Source organism: Enhydra lutris, unplaced genomic scaffold (genome assembly GCF_002288905.1).
Source record: "Enhydra lutris kenyoni isolate GAN:26980312 unplaced genomic scaffold, ASM228890v2 scaffoldscaffold20, whole genome shotgun sequence".
NCBI lineage: Eukaryota > Metazoa > Chordata > Mammalia > Carnivora > Mustelidae > Enhydra > Enhydra lutris.
The window spans coordinates 31,388,340-31,405,437 of NW_019154104.1; the positions used below are offsets into that span (position 1 = coordinate 31,388,340).

Genomic DNA, 17,098 nt, shown 5'->3' on the forward strand with positions numbered 1-17,098 from the left:
TGTTTTTCTTGCTCTTGAGTGTCTTTGAGGTTTTATTTGGGAAAATGAATTTGTTTTTCTCCTTGCTTGCTTTTTTTTTTTTGCCACTGGGATTATTCAGAAAGGAAAAACTCTAGGGTCAGAGTCCTCCTGGTGCTCGGCCCAGAAATGCCTCTGCATGTAGGGCTGAGCAGGAAGGGCCCATTCCCAGGACCCTGCTCATTCAGGAGTCCATGCGGAAGTCAGGAGGCGCTATGGATTGATTTCGTGGTTGGTGTTGTTTGTGTCTTTCCTTTGATGAGGTAGGGGCTATGAAAGATTAGGTGCATCGCATCCAAACAATAATGTGGAAAAGATGGTTTGTGAGAAAGGGAGGACTGCCGTTTGCTTGTGGGAAACTGACAGATTGCTTTCTTTTTTCTTCTCATTAAAGAAGGCTACAGCGTGGGCTTTTGCCTTGTGTGGTGCCTGGACAGACAGTGCTCGGGGCTCTGCGAGGCTGCCCTTGCAGTCCTGCTCTTCTCTTTGGGCTTGACTCTGCGGGCTCCGCTACTTGAGCTCAATTCTGTGTGGCAGGAAGCCCAGGCATTGCCTGTCTTTTGTGTCAGACTCCAGAAACGCTACTCAGGGGATGAACTGTTAGGAAATGATGGGTCAGCACTGTGCACGCAGGAACCCTTTCACCACCATGCCCTCCTTCTTGTCCCTTGTCTGCTGCTCTGAGCAAGTCAAAGCATCTAGTTAGATGCTCTGAAGGGGTACTCTAGGGACCCTTGGCTACCATACAGATTGAGTACTTCTTTACTCTTGGTTTTTTTTCTTTTACTTTTTTTTAGTTCCGTTTTCATTTCATATCTTGATAAAAGTTTTTCATTTTTAAAATTAAAATATTTTCTTCTTTCTCTTAGATTCAGAATATTAAACAGACAAACAGCGCTCTCAAAGAAAAACTTGACGGTGGAATAGAACCGTATCGGCTTCCAGAGGTAGGGTTCTGTTGACGCCCTCTTAGAATTCGTAACCAAGTTTTCTGGGCTTAAGAATTGAATGCCTATGTAATACAGCTCCAGTATACCTTCCATAGAAAGGTATAGACACAATTTTGAGAACTTAGTTGATGTTGAAATTCTCATAGGAGAAAAAATAAGATTCATTAGTTCTTGTAAGGATGGACGCACCTATAAATGCATTTTGCTCACATGACTCCTTTGAACGTGCAGGCCGTGCAGAAGTGCAATGCTCGGTGGACCACAGAAGAGCAGCTCCTCGCGGTACAAGGTAGGGGGAGTCCTTCTTGTGGGCTTGGGGCTGTGGCCGTCTTTAGGAAAAGTCATTCCTCACCCCACTCCCATCTCACCACTTGTGGAGTAGCATGTTGGGTTCTGAATGGTCAGAAAGTACAAAACCCCAAAGCAGCAGATTGTCAGAATTCTACCGTTGGAGATGTTCTTGTCCTGGGGAGCCTGAAAAGAAGAATGCAGAGTGCCCATAGCCACAGGACGGGGGCTGGCTGACTCCAGGTATCTTGGGAGAGGTGATAGAAAGTGCAGATTTCTGGATGACAGGGTCCTGCTGGACTTCTTGGATCAGTCAGCTACGAAATGGATCTACATCGCTGCTTTTTCCTCACCGGTGTAATGCATTAAGATAGTGCCTGCCGATGGGATCTCGAGGGAGACAAACCATAAGAGACTCTTAATCTCAGGAAACAAACTGAGGGTTGCTGGGGAGAAAGGGGTGGGAGGGGCGGCGGGGTGATGGACACTGGGGAGGGTATGTGCTATGGTGAGCACTGTGAAATGTATAGGACTAATGATTCACAGACCTGTACCCCTGGGGCAAATAATACACTAAATGTTAATAATAATAAAAAAAGATAGTGCCTACTATTAGAAGCCCCCTGTGTTTTCTTATCTAGATAAAGGAAGGGGCAAGTCTCCGTTGTGTGGGTTTTTCAGTTGTTTTTCCCCTGTATTGAAAAGCAATGCTCTCTTACATCCTTAGCCATCAGGAAGTACGGCCGGGATTTTCAGGCAATCTCAGATGTGATTGGGAACAAATCAGTGGTACAAGTGAAAAACTTTTTTGTAAATTATCGACGCCGCTTCAACATAGATGAAGTTTTACAAGAATGGGAGGCAGAGCATGGTAAAGAAGAGACCAACGGGCCCAGTAGCCAGAAACCTATCAAGTCCCCGGATAATTCTATCAAGATGCCTGAAGAGGAAGACGAGGTAAATCTGAAACAGTAGGATTGCTGCCAGCTTCATGCTGGAGATGCGGTTTCTTTTTTGATGGCCTTTCTCAGCTTTGGAAATATTTTTAGCTCTCAGCTCTGTCAGTGACTTGACTTTTACCTATAAATGCCATAGTAGTTGGCACCAGTCAGTTTTGGGTCACTTGGTATATTATTCACATTTTAATTCCTGTACAAATTCTTCGTTCCTTCCTGGTTCCTCCAGCCACAGAACATTCCACATTACCGACTTCTCTTAGATGGCGTAAGAACTCAGCCATAAAGCAGTAAATTGGAAGTGCCTTGAGCAGTGTTAGTCAAACTCAGTCCTGTGAAATGGGTTGTCCTCCCAGTGGGAGGTTAATGAACTTGCTGGTGACTCGGCACGGCCCGTGACTCGGCCCAGCTAGCCAGCTAGGAGCTCCGAGGTCTGTCCATTGTCCCAGACCATCCAGCCTTTGTTGGATGTTTGGGGCCAGTGGGTTTAAATGCTGATGGGGACAATTCCAGGTTGTGTGGTTGGCTGGACCTTCCGGGCTGGTGGCTGACATTCTGGCAGTCTTCCTGGATCGCTGCACTGATGTCATCCGCCGACTCCGCCCAGCTTGGGCTGCCGGATTACTGAGGCTGTGCAGCCCCATCTGCTGTCACCCTGCTTCCTGGGAAGTGGGTGCTGGTCATTTCTCCAGCTTATCTGGCAAGCCCTGCTACATTTATTTACCCCCACTCCCCCAGAGGAGCAAAGTGGGGCTGGGCAGAGAGGAGAGTTCGCTTCCAGCCACTTGACACTTGAGTTTGTTCACTGACCTGGATTAAGGGTTAATTGAGCTTTACAGGAAAAGTCACTTTCTCATCAAAGCCTCTCTCAGACCATGCAGGAATTATTTGAAATGATATATTCTGTATTGTCTGTGCTCCCCCTTTACTCTAAGAGCCTGGTTATAAAAGCAGCCAGAGTCCCCTCCACCCCTGACCTGAGCACACAGAGTGCCTCACCAGCGACATCCCCCACCCAACACGCTGTAGATGGTGCTCCCCGTGCCTCTGCACTGACGCAAATGGCCACAGGCACATTCTGTCTGTAGGTCTGTCAAAAGGGCATCAAAGCATCCCCACTCTGTTAGACTCTTTAAAGCTTTCTACCAGAAAACCTTTGTAGTAAGTGTACAGAATTATTGTTGATAACAGTGTGAGTGTTCCCCCAAGCCATGCACATGCATGGCTCAGCCTGAGACCCTGAGACGGAGCCGCATGTGAGCAGGGAGAAGGGGTTTACAGCTTTTAGCAGTAATTATTGTCCCAGTGCTAGTTGCCACTTTAGCAGCAAATTAACTTCCTCACATCCTGGACTCAAGAAGCATTGAAAGATGAGAATTACCAGGGAAGGAACATTAGAATTTGCGAGAATGACAGCCTCCATGTATTTTTCAGCTTTAGTCCCAGGAAGCAGAAATAATAGGAAGCTTTGGCTCTCTTCCTTCTTAAAATTTAATCAGAGTGGGTTTTGGCAGGGTTAGCCTAAAAAATGTGGTCGTGAATTTGGGACCAAGGGCTGTCACCAATGGGATGGGATGTGAGTTCTTTCCCATATACTTTCCTCCCTTTGCTTAAGCCTGGTTCACTCACTGACAGTTAACATTTCTTTCTTTGTGGTCCAGAAGGGCCATTCTTCATAGTCCACTCACCATGTTGATTGCATATCAAAATACCCGCATAATTCTCTTCCCAGACTCTGGGAGTGTTGGATCACCCGTGACCACATTTCCCACCAAGCAGCATGTCTTCATTTCTCTCTAGTGGTTGATTTTCCATGTATCTGTTTGCCCAACCTTCTCTTCAAAACCAGCACTTCTCCTTTACGTATGATCTTCATGTTATCGATAAACATCTTCACCTCTTCAGTCATTTAAATCCCCACCGTCACACACATCATTTCCTTTTATTTGGTCCCTCCCTCCCTCCCTTCCTTTCTAAAAAACATTTATTTGAGAGAGAGCGAGAGCAAGAGTGATCACAGTGGGAGAGGGAGTGGACTCCCCGCTGAGCAGGGAGCCCAGTGCGGGACTGGATCCCAGGACCCCAGGATCATGACCTGAGCCAAAGGCAGACGCTTAACCCACCGAGCCAGCCAGGTGCTGCAGTCCCTTTCTTCTTGTGCTCCTTGTTGTACCAGCCTTCCCGCTTGACCACCCTGCCTTTCTCTTCTTCGTATGGCAGTTTGCAAAAGGAAATCTGTCTGTAAGGACCAGCTACTTCTCTGTGTCCATGAGGGGCCTGAGGGAACTCATTAGAATGCTGGTTAATGGTCTGTCTAGTCAGTGCCCAGAACTGGGTGCCCCTGTAATTTCTCATTCTTGTGTAGCCTGTGCAATCTAGCAACTAAGAAAGAGGTCTGCTGCTGTCCTGCCCGCTCCTTCCGCCCTCAGATTTTGTGTGTTAAATGTAGCACAGACAGGGAGGAGGACATCAGAATTGCCAGAAGTCCCAGTAACATAATGGCCTGTTAGCTGTAGGCTTTTTTTCCCTCAGGGCTGAGAAGGGAAGGCAGCCTCTGGGTTCTGAGCTTTTGAGGTTTAGAATTCTCTGAAGTGGACAGAGACACAGTACAGAGCAGGGTGTGTGATGTGGCCAGAGTGGGTGATGGGGATGCTGGGCAGGACTGCCTGGGAGCTAGTCTCCCTTCAGGTTGCAGAATGACGTGAGTATGTCCCTCGTGAGGAGAAATCTGCTGTTGTAACAGCTGTTCTCATAAATTGTGATGTTGCCCGAAGAAAATGCTATTTTCAGATTCGGGGTTCATAGCCCAGTGGTTTCTCTAGGAATAAGAGAGACATCATGAGGGTAGCAATGAGCACGAAGACGACTTATAACCTTCTGGTTTGGGTCTGGGAGTCCGTTTTAGTTAAGAAATGCTTTTGAGGGGCGCCTGGGTGGCTCAGTGGGTTAAAGCCTCTGCCTTCGGCTCAGGTCATGATCTCAGGGTCCTGGGTTCGAGCCCCGCATTGGGCTCTCTGCTCAGTGGGGAGCCTGCTTCCCCCTTCCCTCTCTCTCTGCCTGCCTCTCTGCCTACTTGTGATCTCTCTCTGTCAAATAAATAAATAAAATCTTTTAAAAAAAAGAAAAGAAAAGAAATGCTTTTGAGCCTTTTCAAGAAGATCCTGTGATCTTAGCTCTCGTGTGTGCCCGCATGTCCCAGCACAGGCCAGGACTGTTGGCTGAGTGGGTTAGGCCTCCCTCCAGCCAGTGCTGACACACCCGAGAGCTGCCATGGCTGTGCGCAGTGCTGACGTGCCCTCTCCAACGACTTTATCTGATCCTGTGAAGTAGACGTCAGGATCGTGTCTGTTCGGCAGATGAAGCAACAGAAATTGGGAAAGAAATAACTCGTCCAAGGATCCACATCTAGAAAGTGGCAGAGCCAGGATTGGAGCCTGAGATATCTGGCCGTGCAGGCCACCCTCGTACCCTGCCTGCCATGCCCAGGCCCTGCCCTTCGGGACACACGTGTTTGCGGGGTATGCGGGCGGCCCTCAGCCTCTCGTCCTGGCTCACCACGCCGGAGGTAGCGGTTCGTGGTGTGGACCTGCTCTTTGATTCTTTTTTTCTCCCCCTTTTCTCCTCAGGCTGCTTCTGTTCTTGACGTCAGATATGCATCTGCTTCATGAGAAACTCTGGTAGCTTTGAGCACTTGGTATGGACGACTGCGCTACCCAGGATATCAGGTATTCCAAGACATCACCTAGCCATCGGCATCACATCTCTGTGGACAAGCAGCTATTACCAAAAAAGGCGTACACTTCAGTCCTGTGCTCCATCTGCCTTAATCCTGTGCTCGCTCCTCCCTGTTGGCGCCACTTCCCGGAGAGCCCCTTGCATCTCCCACACTCTGCCTAAGTGCTGGGGAGTCTCATGGCCTGCACGCCTCCTATGACTGGGGACCCCTCCCCAGGCGAAGCTCCTGAGCCCCACCGATGGCAGCTCTGCCCAGTCAGCAGCAGCGTCAAACAGGTAGTCGATGGAAGGCACGACTCTGTTCCTGCATGGCCTGCCACTTCTCCTTTGTGCATAATGTAATTTTCAGAGTGACTGTGACCCTGTTGGCCTTTTAGAAAGTTTCTCCTGTTTTCTGAGGCAACCACCTAAGTGATATCATGCTTCTTTGGAAATCACAGTATACTGGCAGACTGCGTTATAATCTCCGTTGTGCCAAACATCCTCAGACAGCTCACCTTTCCCCCAGACGTTGGGTGTAATTATGGTTTGTAAATTTAGCTGGCTTGAATCTCACCCTTCTCCCTTCCTAAGTGATAGAAAAGCTCATTCACAGCAACTGTCCTCGGACACTAGCTTAAAGGGAACGTGGACCTCAACACTTTCTGCCTTCAGCTTTCCGCATTGTGATCGCAGGACGGGAGCCACCCTGTCTTTTCCGGATCCCCCCACCCCACCATCCAGCTCCAAGAGCTGCGGTCCACACCACTGTACCTGGTGCTTGTGCATTGGAATTGGTGCCTTCTCCTTTTGGCAACCATGTTATCAACCCTTTTTCTGTTTTAGTGTCTTATTTCTTCTTTAAAGTTTATTGCTTGCCAAAGATAACATCACCGAGATTAGGAGACAGGGGAGAAATTGCTGCACATTCTGGCAGTGCAGATTTTAAATGTCAGGTTAGCTCACTAAAGGGTACTAGAATGGCTGGGGAGGGTTTTAGAAAAGCTACATATTGTTTGTTGCCCGCTCTGTTGGTACGCCTGGCCTTCTACACGTCATCCATAGAGCTTTCTTTGTCCTTCATATACCGATGTGATGATAAAAACACCGTCCTTTCTCTTTGAATATGACAGCACAGGACAGAGAAGTGACCAGTTTATTGGCTCTAGTAAGACCAAGACGAAAAGAAACAATGTACAAAGTGGTCTGTAATGCCTTTTGGTTGGACTGGGAACAAGTAAATGTTTCTAATAAATGTTTTGAGATTTCCAGAATCACTTATTCTCGTACCAGACTGTGGACCCACTGCGGGGCTGAGGGATAGACTGTCAGACCGCGTTCTCATGTAACCTGTGTCCCGCCCACGGTCAGTCCAGCCTGCACTAAATATGTTGAAGGAGCTTTTGTTGCTGTTGTTTTGCATCATTTAAATATTTTTCCTGCTTTCAATACCAAAAAGAAAAAAAAAATGCAGATGCTTTAAGGCACAAACAGAATTCTTAAGAATTTAAAATATGCAATTAAAATTTGATGTGTTTTGACTCCCAAGCACCTTGCTCCCCCTCCCCCTTTTTTTAAAGTCCGCTGATTGTCTCTTTAGGAAGAGGGTCAGCTAGAAACCTAGACTGTTTGGAATTGTCTGTTTTTAGATATCTGGAGAAAGGTCATTCACAAGGGGAGTAAGATGGGACTTTCCCGACTTTCGTCATCTTGTGCCCTCACGGGGTGTTTGTGGGTCAGGTAGGAGCGTGTGAAGAACAGCATCCGAGGAGGCAGAGGGCAGCCACAGCTCGCTGCCCCCACCTGGACGGGGGAGCGTCATAACACTAGTCGTGCGGTAGGGTTTGTCTGGGCTCGTATCCTAAGCCTGCCGCGTCATTGGAAAAGGGCAGGTGAACCATGGAGAGGAGGCGGCGCAAGTTTTGCACATCGCTTAAAGGGATCACTAGGCAAGAAGGAGGCTGTAGGTTCTCTTCGCTTCTTCTCAAGGCCTCCTTCCTCTTTACGGAAGCAGCAGGTAGTTTGCTGCTGTGGGTCTCGTTCTGCCGGTAAATCTGTTCTCTCCGCGTGCCTGGGCTATTTTCCTTCCGGCAATGCGTGAAAGGCCCATGTTCTTAGGGAGTGGGGTGGGCAGCGCGCCAGCACTGCCTCCCGCACCATCCGCTCACGGGCTAGCCCAGCGCCGAGGAGTCCCCGTGCCAGTGCGCTTGGCCGCCCCCAGCGCCGGTTCTGGCTTTCTGTCCACGGGAAGCGGCCGTCGCTGTTGTCGTTTGCCAGAAGGAAGAGAGATGGTTCTCTTTGCCTGACTCCTTCCTTGTAGTTTCAAGCATAACGTAGCACTGTGTTTTAAACTGTTCCATTACACTGTCTTTGCAACGATGTTGTAAATGCAAGAAATCACTTCGCTTGAAAAGCTGAGTGATGGATCTTATTTATGTGAAGCCCCTTTTTTAACATATCAAGATTTCGGTGCATCAGCAGGTCGTGTTTGGATGTGGAAGGGTCCACAGTGACAACTGCTTCGGATGCAATGTTCACTTAAGCTTTGTCTTCTTAAAAATTGATCAATGTGAATGTCATAATTATATATATATTTTTGTGGAAAATTTCTCCTAAGTATAAGTTATTGTGCAAAATATAGTACCATTGAAGCAAATGATAGTTTAACTTTTAGTTTAGAAATCCTAAAAGATAGAAATTGTATTGCATATGCATTAAAAGTTTTTTTTATTTAATTTTATGTAGGTGTGTAAAGTGTTAGGTAAAAATTGTTTTCACGTATCCATTTAAACACCTTGTTACTTGAATATTGTGTTGACTGGTCTGAAACAGCGATCGATCCTGTAACATAGCTCTTTTAACCGGGATGGCCGTGCCTCAGTTGTGCGGATCTTGCCGGGGCGCACAGTCCGGCGCCACTGTCCGCAGGCACCCGCGGTTAGTGTGACACACCTGCTGCGTGCTCTTGGTGTGTTTGTGCCCACCAGGACACCAGTTCCTCAGAGTGGTTTTTGATCGTTTTCAACCTATAAAGACCCTTTGATGGCCACCAACCTCTCTAATCAAAAAATGAAAATGAAAAAATTGTTGAGTTTTCCAAGCTTACGGTGGTGGACTAATTAAGCAGTTGTTTTCTGTGTGTAAAAGTTCCCGCAGATACCACACACCACTCTAAGTGTGCTCATTGTCACTTTAAATTTCAGCTATGCCCTATTTTTGTCTTTCTGAATATCAGATGTACTATTGGTATAACTGCATACCAAAAATAAGCCAAACAGTGCATTACACTAACTGGATCCCTGCTTAACGGAGCAAAGGAAAGACGGAGCCAGCTCAAACGAGAGCCTCGTTTCCTCTCTCGTCCGGCCTGTGTCTAAGCCCAGTGACCCAGGATCCAAGCTTTCAGTATCAAGTGAAACTTGGCTTCACGTTGACGCCAGGTAGTTCGCTAATCTGAACTTAGTGATCTTGTGCAATGCTCACAAACCAGTCCTCTCCCCGCCCCTCCCCGGGCCCTTGCAGCTTTCCCTCCTTACCCAGAAGCACAATTGCAGCAATGTTACAATTCAGAAGAAGGAAGGTCAGTAGAGTCTATGCATGTCGTGTGATAATGAGTGTTTACAGTCACCTTCTCCGAAAACTAAAATTTATACTGGAGTGGATAGTATTCCATTACGTAGACCTATCAACTTTGCTAAGTGCTTTTTAGATTGCTTAAAAATTTTTCAAGATTTTAAAAGATGTATAAGGTTAAGTTTGCAAATATAATGGAAATGCTGTATATCTTTTGAAGTGATAAAATCCACGTTGGAATTTTAAAGAAAATATGTTGTAATAATGCTGTTGTAAGTACTATTTTAATGTCTCTTTCTGCCTGTTTTCTATATCAGCACACTCGTGGTGAATGTTCATAGCATTATAATTGCTTAGCCATTGAATGATAACATTTGTTAGTGGAGATCGAAAAATTTATTTGTGAAATTCTTCAGAATTCATTTTTCTATTTCTAATACTTGCTGAAGTTAAATAAAAAATTTTCAAGCCATTGATGTAATAAAATATGAGACAAAACTGTTTTCTGCACCTTCCGCCTTGCATCAGAGCAGCGGCCCGTGCCAGTGCATGGTGGGGTTTTGCGATGCGGTTTCAGAGTGGAGACACCCCCGGAATTACACCCTTGGAAGCAGCTACGCATGCCTTCTGTGTTTAGTCTGTGACGCTCCTTGAACTGCATTTTTTAAAAAATTTTAACGTACAATGATCTTATGGTTGGGACCAGGTCGAGACGCGGATCGTAGCGGTTGGTAGCGTTGAGGGCTTCCGTGTCCAGGCTCACTGAGAGGACGTTTCGTTCCCCATTAGTAGTTTTTCTCTTTTCAGCGTGACCAGGCTTGCCACCTGGACGCTGGCCTCTGCACGGCCCTGGACTGCGGCAGTGAAGAGGCCGACCACCGCCTCGTCGCCCCTGGTCTGCCAGGCGTGGACGCGGCTCTGCCCTCGGCACCGCGGAGTGGTACGAAGAGCGCCGCAGCAGCCGCGGCCGCCTCTGCCGTCCCCTCTTGTGGCCCGGGTGGGGTCTGGCTAGGGGCCTCCGGAAGAACCTGACCTCACACCCAGCGCCGCTCCGGGCAGCACTGACGGTCCGCAGACGGGGCCCCTCTGTGTGTGTGACTTGGCAGAGGGTAGAACGGGGTTCGTAGGACACCTCTGAGAGTTCCTTGCCCAGTCACCACACTCTCAGCATCACAGGAGAGGACACCGGGTGCCGCCAGAGGGTCTTCCCGGGTGACACCTGGGGCAGCACCCAGGAGGGACGGACAGAGGCTCAGGCCGTCACGTGTGACTTGTGGAGGTGCCTTGTGGTACTGAAAGCGCCCTGCGCTGTCCCGCCAGGAGGTGAGAGAAGGGAAACTGAGGGAGCGTGCAGGCGCAGGGAGAGAGGAGAGGAGGGTCGAGGTTGAGGAAAGGAGGCGGCCCACTGTCAACAGTGCTGGACGTCTGCCAGGATGGGAGCCAAACGGCCTGCTTGGGCTTGGCCGCCATTGCCTTGGAAGGGTGACCAGCGCTAAGGGGAGGAAGTGGAGGGAGTTAGGGCAGTGCTGAGGGGGAGGTGGCTTCCAGAGGCCTGGACTGCCACCCCTGGGCGGGACCTCAGGCAGCAGGGAGACCTGTCATGGGTCCTGACATCAAGGGTGCTTGAGGGAGCCCAGGCCCCGCTCATCTCTCGGGCCCCATCGCCCCCGGTCTCTGCCGGCGCTGCCGCAGGTGCCGCTGCCCGCTGTCCTGAGTGGGAGGCGGTGGGGGCTGGGCCAGAGAGCAGGAGGAAGTTGGGGTGCCAGGGGGCAACCCCTGAGGGCCACGGAGGTGACTGCCTGGAAACAGTCCCTGTCACTCCTCATTCCCTGGGCTCCCGTTCAAAATAGAGCCCTCATGACAGGCGCTGCTCTCTGGCGCGCTCAGGGCCAAGGCCACTGGGAGGCGGCAAGTCTCTCTCTGCCCCCAGGTGTGTCCCGGGCTGGATGGCTTCTGTAGAAGGGAGAGGCCTCGAGAGCACTTGGCAGCCTGTATTTCGGGAGCGGGCGCGGCAGCACCCGGCCGGGGATCCCGGCTCCACCCGCGCCTGTCCTAGAGGCCAGCCCGCTGCCCACAGGGGCCTCGGCATCCTGTGCAGCCCAAGCGCCGCAGTCTCCTTCCCTCTCGGCAGTCGGGAGCGCGCTTGCTCCCTGTGGCGGCTGGGTGACCCTGAGGGGACCTGTCCACCACGCAGCCTCCCAGGTATGCGGCCCCGGGGCCACCGCTGGCCTCCCCCCTCCCAGCTCTCCCCTGGACCGCGCCCCTTGCGCAGCCTCCCCTTATTCCCCCGGGGCCTGAGCGCACTGGCGCCAAGCTCTGCTCCCGGGTCCATCCGTCCGTCCCTTGGAGCGACCCGTCCAGACCTGTTTCCCCTGCTTCTCCTTGTAAGTTCTTGGTGTATGCACGGCTGTGTGTCTGTCACCTACCTCTGAGTCCCCCTTGCAGCTCCCCCCACCCCACCCCCCAGCCCCATTCCTACTGCCAGCGACAGCTCCAGCCCTTCCTGGGCCACCCGTCTCGTCCCGACCCTCCTTCTCCCTTCTCTTGCCTGCTCCTCGCCCCTCTTCCCCCAGCCCTCGTCAGGGCTCTTTCCTGCTTAGAACCGTTTGTCTGTCTTCTAGAGAAATCCAGCCCTGCGTCCGTGGGCAATGTGACCTTCCTGCCTCGGGGACGTTCTGTGCTGTCTCGGCGGTGCCAACCCTGCTGCCCGGCCCTGCCCCCACCACATCCACCTGTCTGCACGGACCTCTTTCCCGGACTATAAAGAAATGGCTTAAATGTTGCTTATCCTTTGAAGCAGGTAAGCGACCCAGGGGCTATGGGAATCCTGGAGAGGAACGTGGTCCCCGCCCTCCACCCCTCTACTGCCCGGTCTGTCCACACGCAGCCGCGGGTGCCCGTCCTCAGCACAGCCCCCGAGCATGCGGGCAAAGAACCGTCTTCTGTGTGAGGAACAGCCGCCTTGTGCTGCCGCGTGCGCGCCCGTGTTCACCTGACGTACCAGCGTCGTCCTCTTTGGACACATAAGTGTCCTGTTCCTCTGGGCCCTGCTGGCTCTGTGACCGTCTGGTTCCGGTCCTCCGGTTAGGGCTGTGATGCTTGCTTTGTACTGTCGTCCAGTGCTGGGCAGAGTGCTCCCGGGGAGGGACTTGTGGGATTTCGCCCACCCGCCAGCGTCGCTGTAGGATAGATAGCGAGGACTGGAACTTCGGGTCCAGAGACCTGGTGGTGCTTGCACCTGACCCAGACCGCCTGTCTTCCAGAGACTTCTGTCGCCCTCGTGTCCTTCCCGCGGCTGGTACTCAAGCGCATGGGCTGAGGTGTTTGCTGACCTCTTCAGGGCACAGGGTGGTCTGAGATCCCGGCCCCAGGTCTGGGCAGGCACTGGTGTCCCCTGACGTCTCGCTCACTTTGGGCCCCGGGAGATGCTTCGCTGAGGGGGTCTGCTCATTCTCCTGTGGGGAAGGCCCAGGAACGAGTTACTGTGTGTGGTGGCTCCCAGTGCTTAATCGATTGAAGATAAATGTGGCAACAATTAAGTCTTATATAGTGGATAATTGTGTGTAGCGAATTATTTGTGGGCTTTAGTAATAATTGCTTTATTTATTGAAGATGGCCTTGCCACCCAAGGACAAAATATGCTTTATTTGATTTAATGCTCATAACAGCCTCAGGTAGAGACTGTCATCCCCGTTTTATGGAAGGAGACACTGAGTCTGACAAGAATGCCTTGCCCAACCCTTGGACAACCCCAAAATGGCAGAGTCAGGCCAGGGTATCTCTGTTTAGACTCCAACATCCTGGCTCCCGTCCTCGCTCTGTGGCGGCATCTGTCACAATGTTGGTCACTCCCTCAGCTCCGCAGGCTGGGGCCTCACCTGTGAAGCCGGGGACACCCTTTAAAGGGTGGCGAGGGGAGCCAAGGTCGTGTGCAGAAACACTTCCGTCTCTCCCGGTTGCTTGGTGGAAGAGACACCAGGTCCACGGCTCGTCCTCTGATTCTGTCAAGCCCTGTCTTAGTGGTTTGGCCGCGGCCGTTCCTGTGGTGCAGGGCAAGGTCGGGGCTGCTTGCGCCCAGTGGCGGCACCCAGAACTCACTTCTGTCCACAGATTCCTGCTGCCAGTCCTTCCCCAGGCCCAAGGTGACCACGTGGCTTAAGTGGCGTACCCTGAGCATGCGTCTGCGGGTGCAGTGGTGACTGCCCCACACGCCGTTCGTGCAGTGAGCACGTCCCATGCTAGTGACACGAGCCACCAGTGCCCTGCCCGCCATTCCAGACAGCCGACTTCGCGTGACCGTCCCCAGCTGGCCTGTCCTGGGATGTGGGCTAACTGCTGTCCCACAGGTGGGCCCCCACTCTGGTGAGAAGGGGACTGAGGCCAGAGGGGTGAAGTGACTTCTTCCGGTCACTCAGCTAGTAGGTGGTGGGTGGCCCTCGAGACCGAGCTCTTCACGGGTCCCTGCTGCCGTGGCTGCTGCTGAATGGGCTGAGCTGGGGCAGAGGGGTCTGGGGGCAGCCTCTTCGCTTGGATACAGCCTTAGCCAGGCCGTCCTGATCCTTCCTGCTGCCCCCAAGTTGGTCCTGGATTACAGGCCCAAGCCCCACCGCCGGAATGTCCTTTCCCACTGAGCCCTGGCTGCGGGCACTTCCTGCAGAGGACAGCCGGCACCATAAGGACCGGCTCCTCTGCCCCGCTTGGGGCCACAGCACCTGCCCCCAGACGTGCATGGTGTCCGTGCTGACAACCTGGCATCCAGCCCTCCTCCTGTAGCCCTGGGTGGAACAGGAGGACTCGCTGCCACCCTGCCACCCTGCCACCCTGTCCTCGTCCAGGCCCTTGCCGAAATGCTGCCCCAAGTGCCTTCAGTCATCCGTGCTGGCCTACAGCCTGGGGTACTGAGCCCGGGCCCGAGTGGGTGCCCAGCCTGCCACCGGATGGACTCCCCAGCAGAGCCAGTGCACATTTCGGCCAAGGTGTGGCCCCGATGACGCCTGCTTAGGGAGCCGTGCCAGAGCGACATCCTCGGAGTGTCCACGCCTCGTGAGGCCACTCAGCCTCACCCGGGGCCTCACCTCTCTCTGCGCCTCGCCTTCTCCTGTCTTGTCTTAGCAAGCGCGCCGGGAGCGGTAGGGATGGCCTCCTCCGGCTGCCGACAGCTCTGCCACCCTGTGAGGAACTGTGGGACAATCACAGGACAACCGTGTGGAGGCAGGTGGCCCGGTGGACCCGGGAATGAGGCCTGGAGCCCTGGGGGAGTCGCCAGGGGACCCCATGAGTGAGCCAAGGCCAGGAGAGGAACTCTCCAGATGAAGCCCATCCAACTTCTGTCCCCCAGGACAGCGGGCACAGACCGTGTCCCCCAGGACAGCAGGCCACTGATTTGGGAGTGGCTTGTGGCCAGCAGCAGCCACTCCTGAGCCGCTCCCGAGCTGGGGGTGCGGGTGGGGCCAGGGCTGTCCAGAAGGCTCAGGCTGCAGAACGGGGCCAGGCTTTTGGTGCCTGGGGCGCGGCTCAGATGCCCGGCTCTGAGAGGCAGGGTCACAGGTCCCTTCCGGGAGGAAGCCGCAGGCTGCTGGGTCCTGCCCCAGAGGGACACTTCGTTGTCGGGAGGTGTGGCGGCCCCTCGGTGCTGTTCCTCCGAGACCCTGGAGCCAGGCCCCGGCGCGCGGGCGGGAGCACATGTCCTGTGGAGGCGGCTTTCTTGGCGGCTGCGCTCAGCAGCCTTCCAGGCTGGTAAGTGGGTCCTGCTGGCTGATCGCCTTCTTCTCGAAGGAGATTCAGGATTGAAATGCTTTCCGTACTGCCCTCTGCCCTCGTTCCTTCTACCCCATCCTCCTTGCCTTCCTGTTCTAGCCTGTGTTTGCCTGGAGCCTCTTCCAGCTTTGAAGCCAAATCCTGCCTGGCTAGAAACTGGGGGCTTGGATCCTGTCCCCGAGATCACTGAGACCTTAGGCAAGCTTTCGTCCTTCCATACTCTCCTCCCCCCTGGGAAGAGGGGCGCATTTCCTCTTTCTTTGGGTGACCTGGCGGGGAGGTGGCCACCCCGCTCCCGCCCCAACTCAATGGCAGATATTTCCCCTGCGAACCTGGCTTGGATTGCAGGACGGAACGAGGCTGGGGAGTCTCAGTCTTTCTGGGAGCGGCCAGTAGGACTGAAGTCCGTACAGCCCTGTTCAAGCGAAGTGCCAAGGTCAGCACATGCTCTACACAGCCTTGAGGCACCCTCGGGACCCAGCAGCAGGATGGGGAGCGGAGCTGGGCCTTCGACGCAGCCAGCCTAGAGCCTGAGGCCCAGGCCCTGCTCTGCCGCATGGGGCTGGGGGAGTCGTTCAGTTGCTGGGGATCATGGTAGAAGGAAACAGCGCCTTGGGTTCATTTGGTTGTCAGCAAGTAGTTACTTCCCCGCTGGGCGGCCCTCGGAGAGCGACTGAGCAAGACAGGTGAGGTCTGTGTCCTCAGGAAGCACACTGTCGGGGAGACCAGGAGGTGGGAACAGCAACATAACCAAGGTAACCGCAGGCTTCTTGCGCGTAGATTGGTTGGCTAGAGGGTCACACTGGTCTCATCCCATCTCCGCCCAGAGCCTCCTTCCCTGTGGGGCATCTGGGAAGGCCTTGTCAGCAGCTTTGGTTTGACTTCAGGAGACAGAGCCCATCCTGCCAGGAGCATGAGCTACCCACTGGCCGGGGTTTAGTACTTAACAGAGGTAGCTGCTCAATGGGTCCAAGGCTCCGAGCTCTAGGAAGGCAGCCCCGGATGTGAGGCACGAAGGCAGAGGCGGGCAGGTCCCCGGCCGGTGCAGCCGGACCTGGGCTAGGACGTGGAGCCGCCCTTCCTTCCGTCCCCGCCTCCAAGCCTGGCTCGTGGGCTCTGAATGCCATTTCCCAGTAAAAGGAACCAGGGAGCTTTGGAGATGTGGCTGGTTTCGGATATGGCAGGAAGGGTACAGGAGAGCCTGGGAGTCTTGTGTCACGTCCCAAAGAAGCACCCAGAAAACAATGGGGTTGTATCTAGAGAACAGGGAAGCCAACATAAAACAGGCCTCCCACTGGCCTACCACAGACCAGTTTGCCAACAGAAGCGTAATGACTGATGGAAGCGCGGCCAACGGGAGAATCCGAACGTTCATGACGACGACGCGACACCCACTGGTCATGCCGGACCCCCGAGGATTTCACATGTATCCCACTTCCCTATCCAAACTTTTCAGGACGCTGCAATCACCAGAAGCAAACGTTCCTTACAGCATTCCGGCTAATACGTGCAGCAGGACAGGAGAGCCACAGTCGGCGGCCGGCTACGAAATCGCAGTAGGCCCAGAGCGTCAGTGGCTGCTGAAGTAGACAGATTGCCGGAGAACCCGGTACCAGATGAGGCTGAGCCGGAACCTACCAACACCCACAGCAGTCCTCAGAGAGGACTCGGAGACGGCGGCAGAGTAGAAACAGCAGGGATCTGCGTCTCTACCTAGACAGCCGTTGTACCAGCAGAAACTGCCCAACGTCGTTATTCTGGAAATCTGGAGCCTGCTGAAGCCTCGCGGCTTCCCGGGCGGGTCTTGGACAGTAAATGACGACGCGGTCCATCGGTCCCGGC

General features: G+C 53.2%; 1 protein-coding gene across 1 annotated transcript in view; it reads left to right on the top strand.

Annotated features, from left to right (window-relative positions):
* The window catches only part of LOC111148509 (REST corepressor 1), a 121,317-nt gene extending 111,330 nt beyond the window's left edge, over positions 1-9,987 (top strand). Inside the window, exons 9-12 of the mRNA XM_022505118.1 lie at positions 888-965; positions 1,200-1,257; positions 1,984-2,213; positions 5,839-9,987. Coding sequence (XP_022360826.1) covers positions 888-965; positions 1,200-1,257; positions 1,984-2,213; positions 5,839-5,880 — 408 coding nt within the window. The 3' untranslated portion in view covers positions 5,881-9,987. The remainder of the gene's footprint in view (positions 1-887; positions 966-1,199; positions 1,258-1,983; positions 2,214-5,838) is intronic.
* The last annotated feature ends 7,111 nt before the right edge of the window (positions 9,988-17,098 follow it).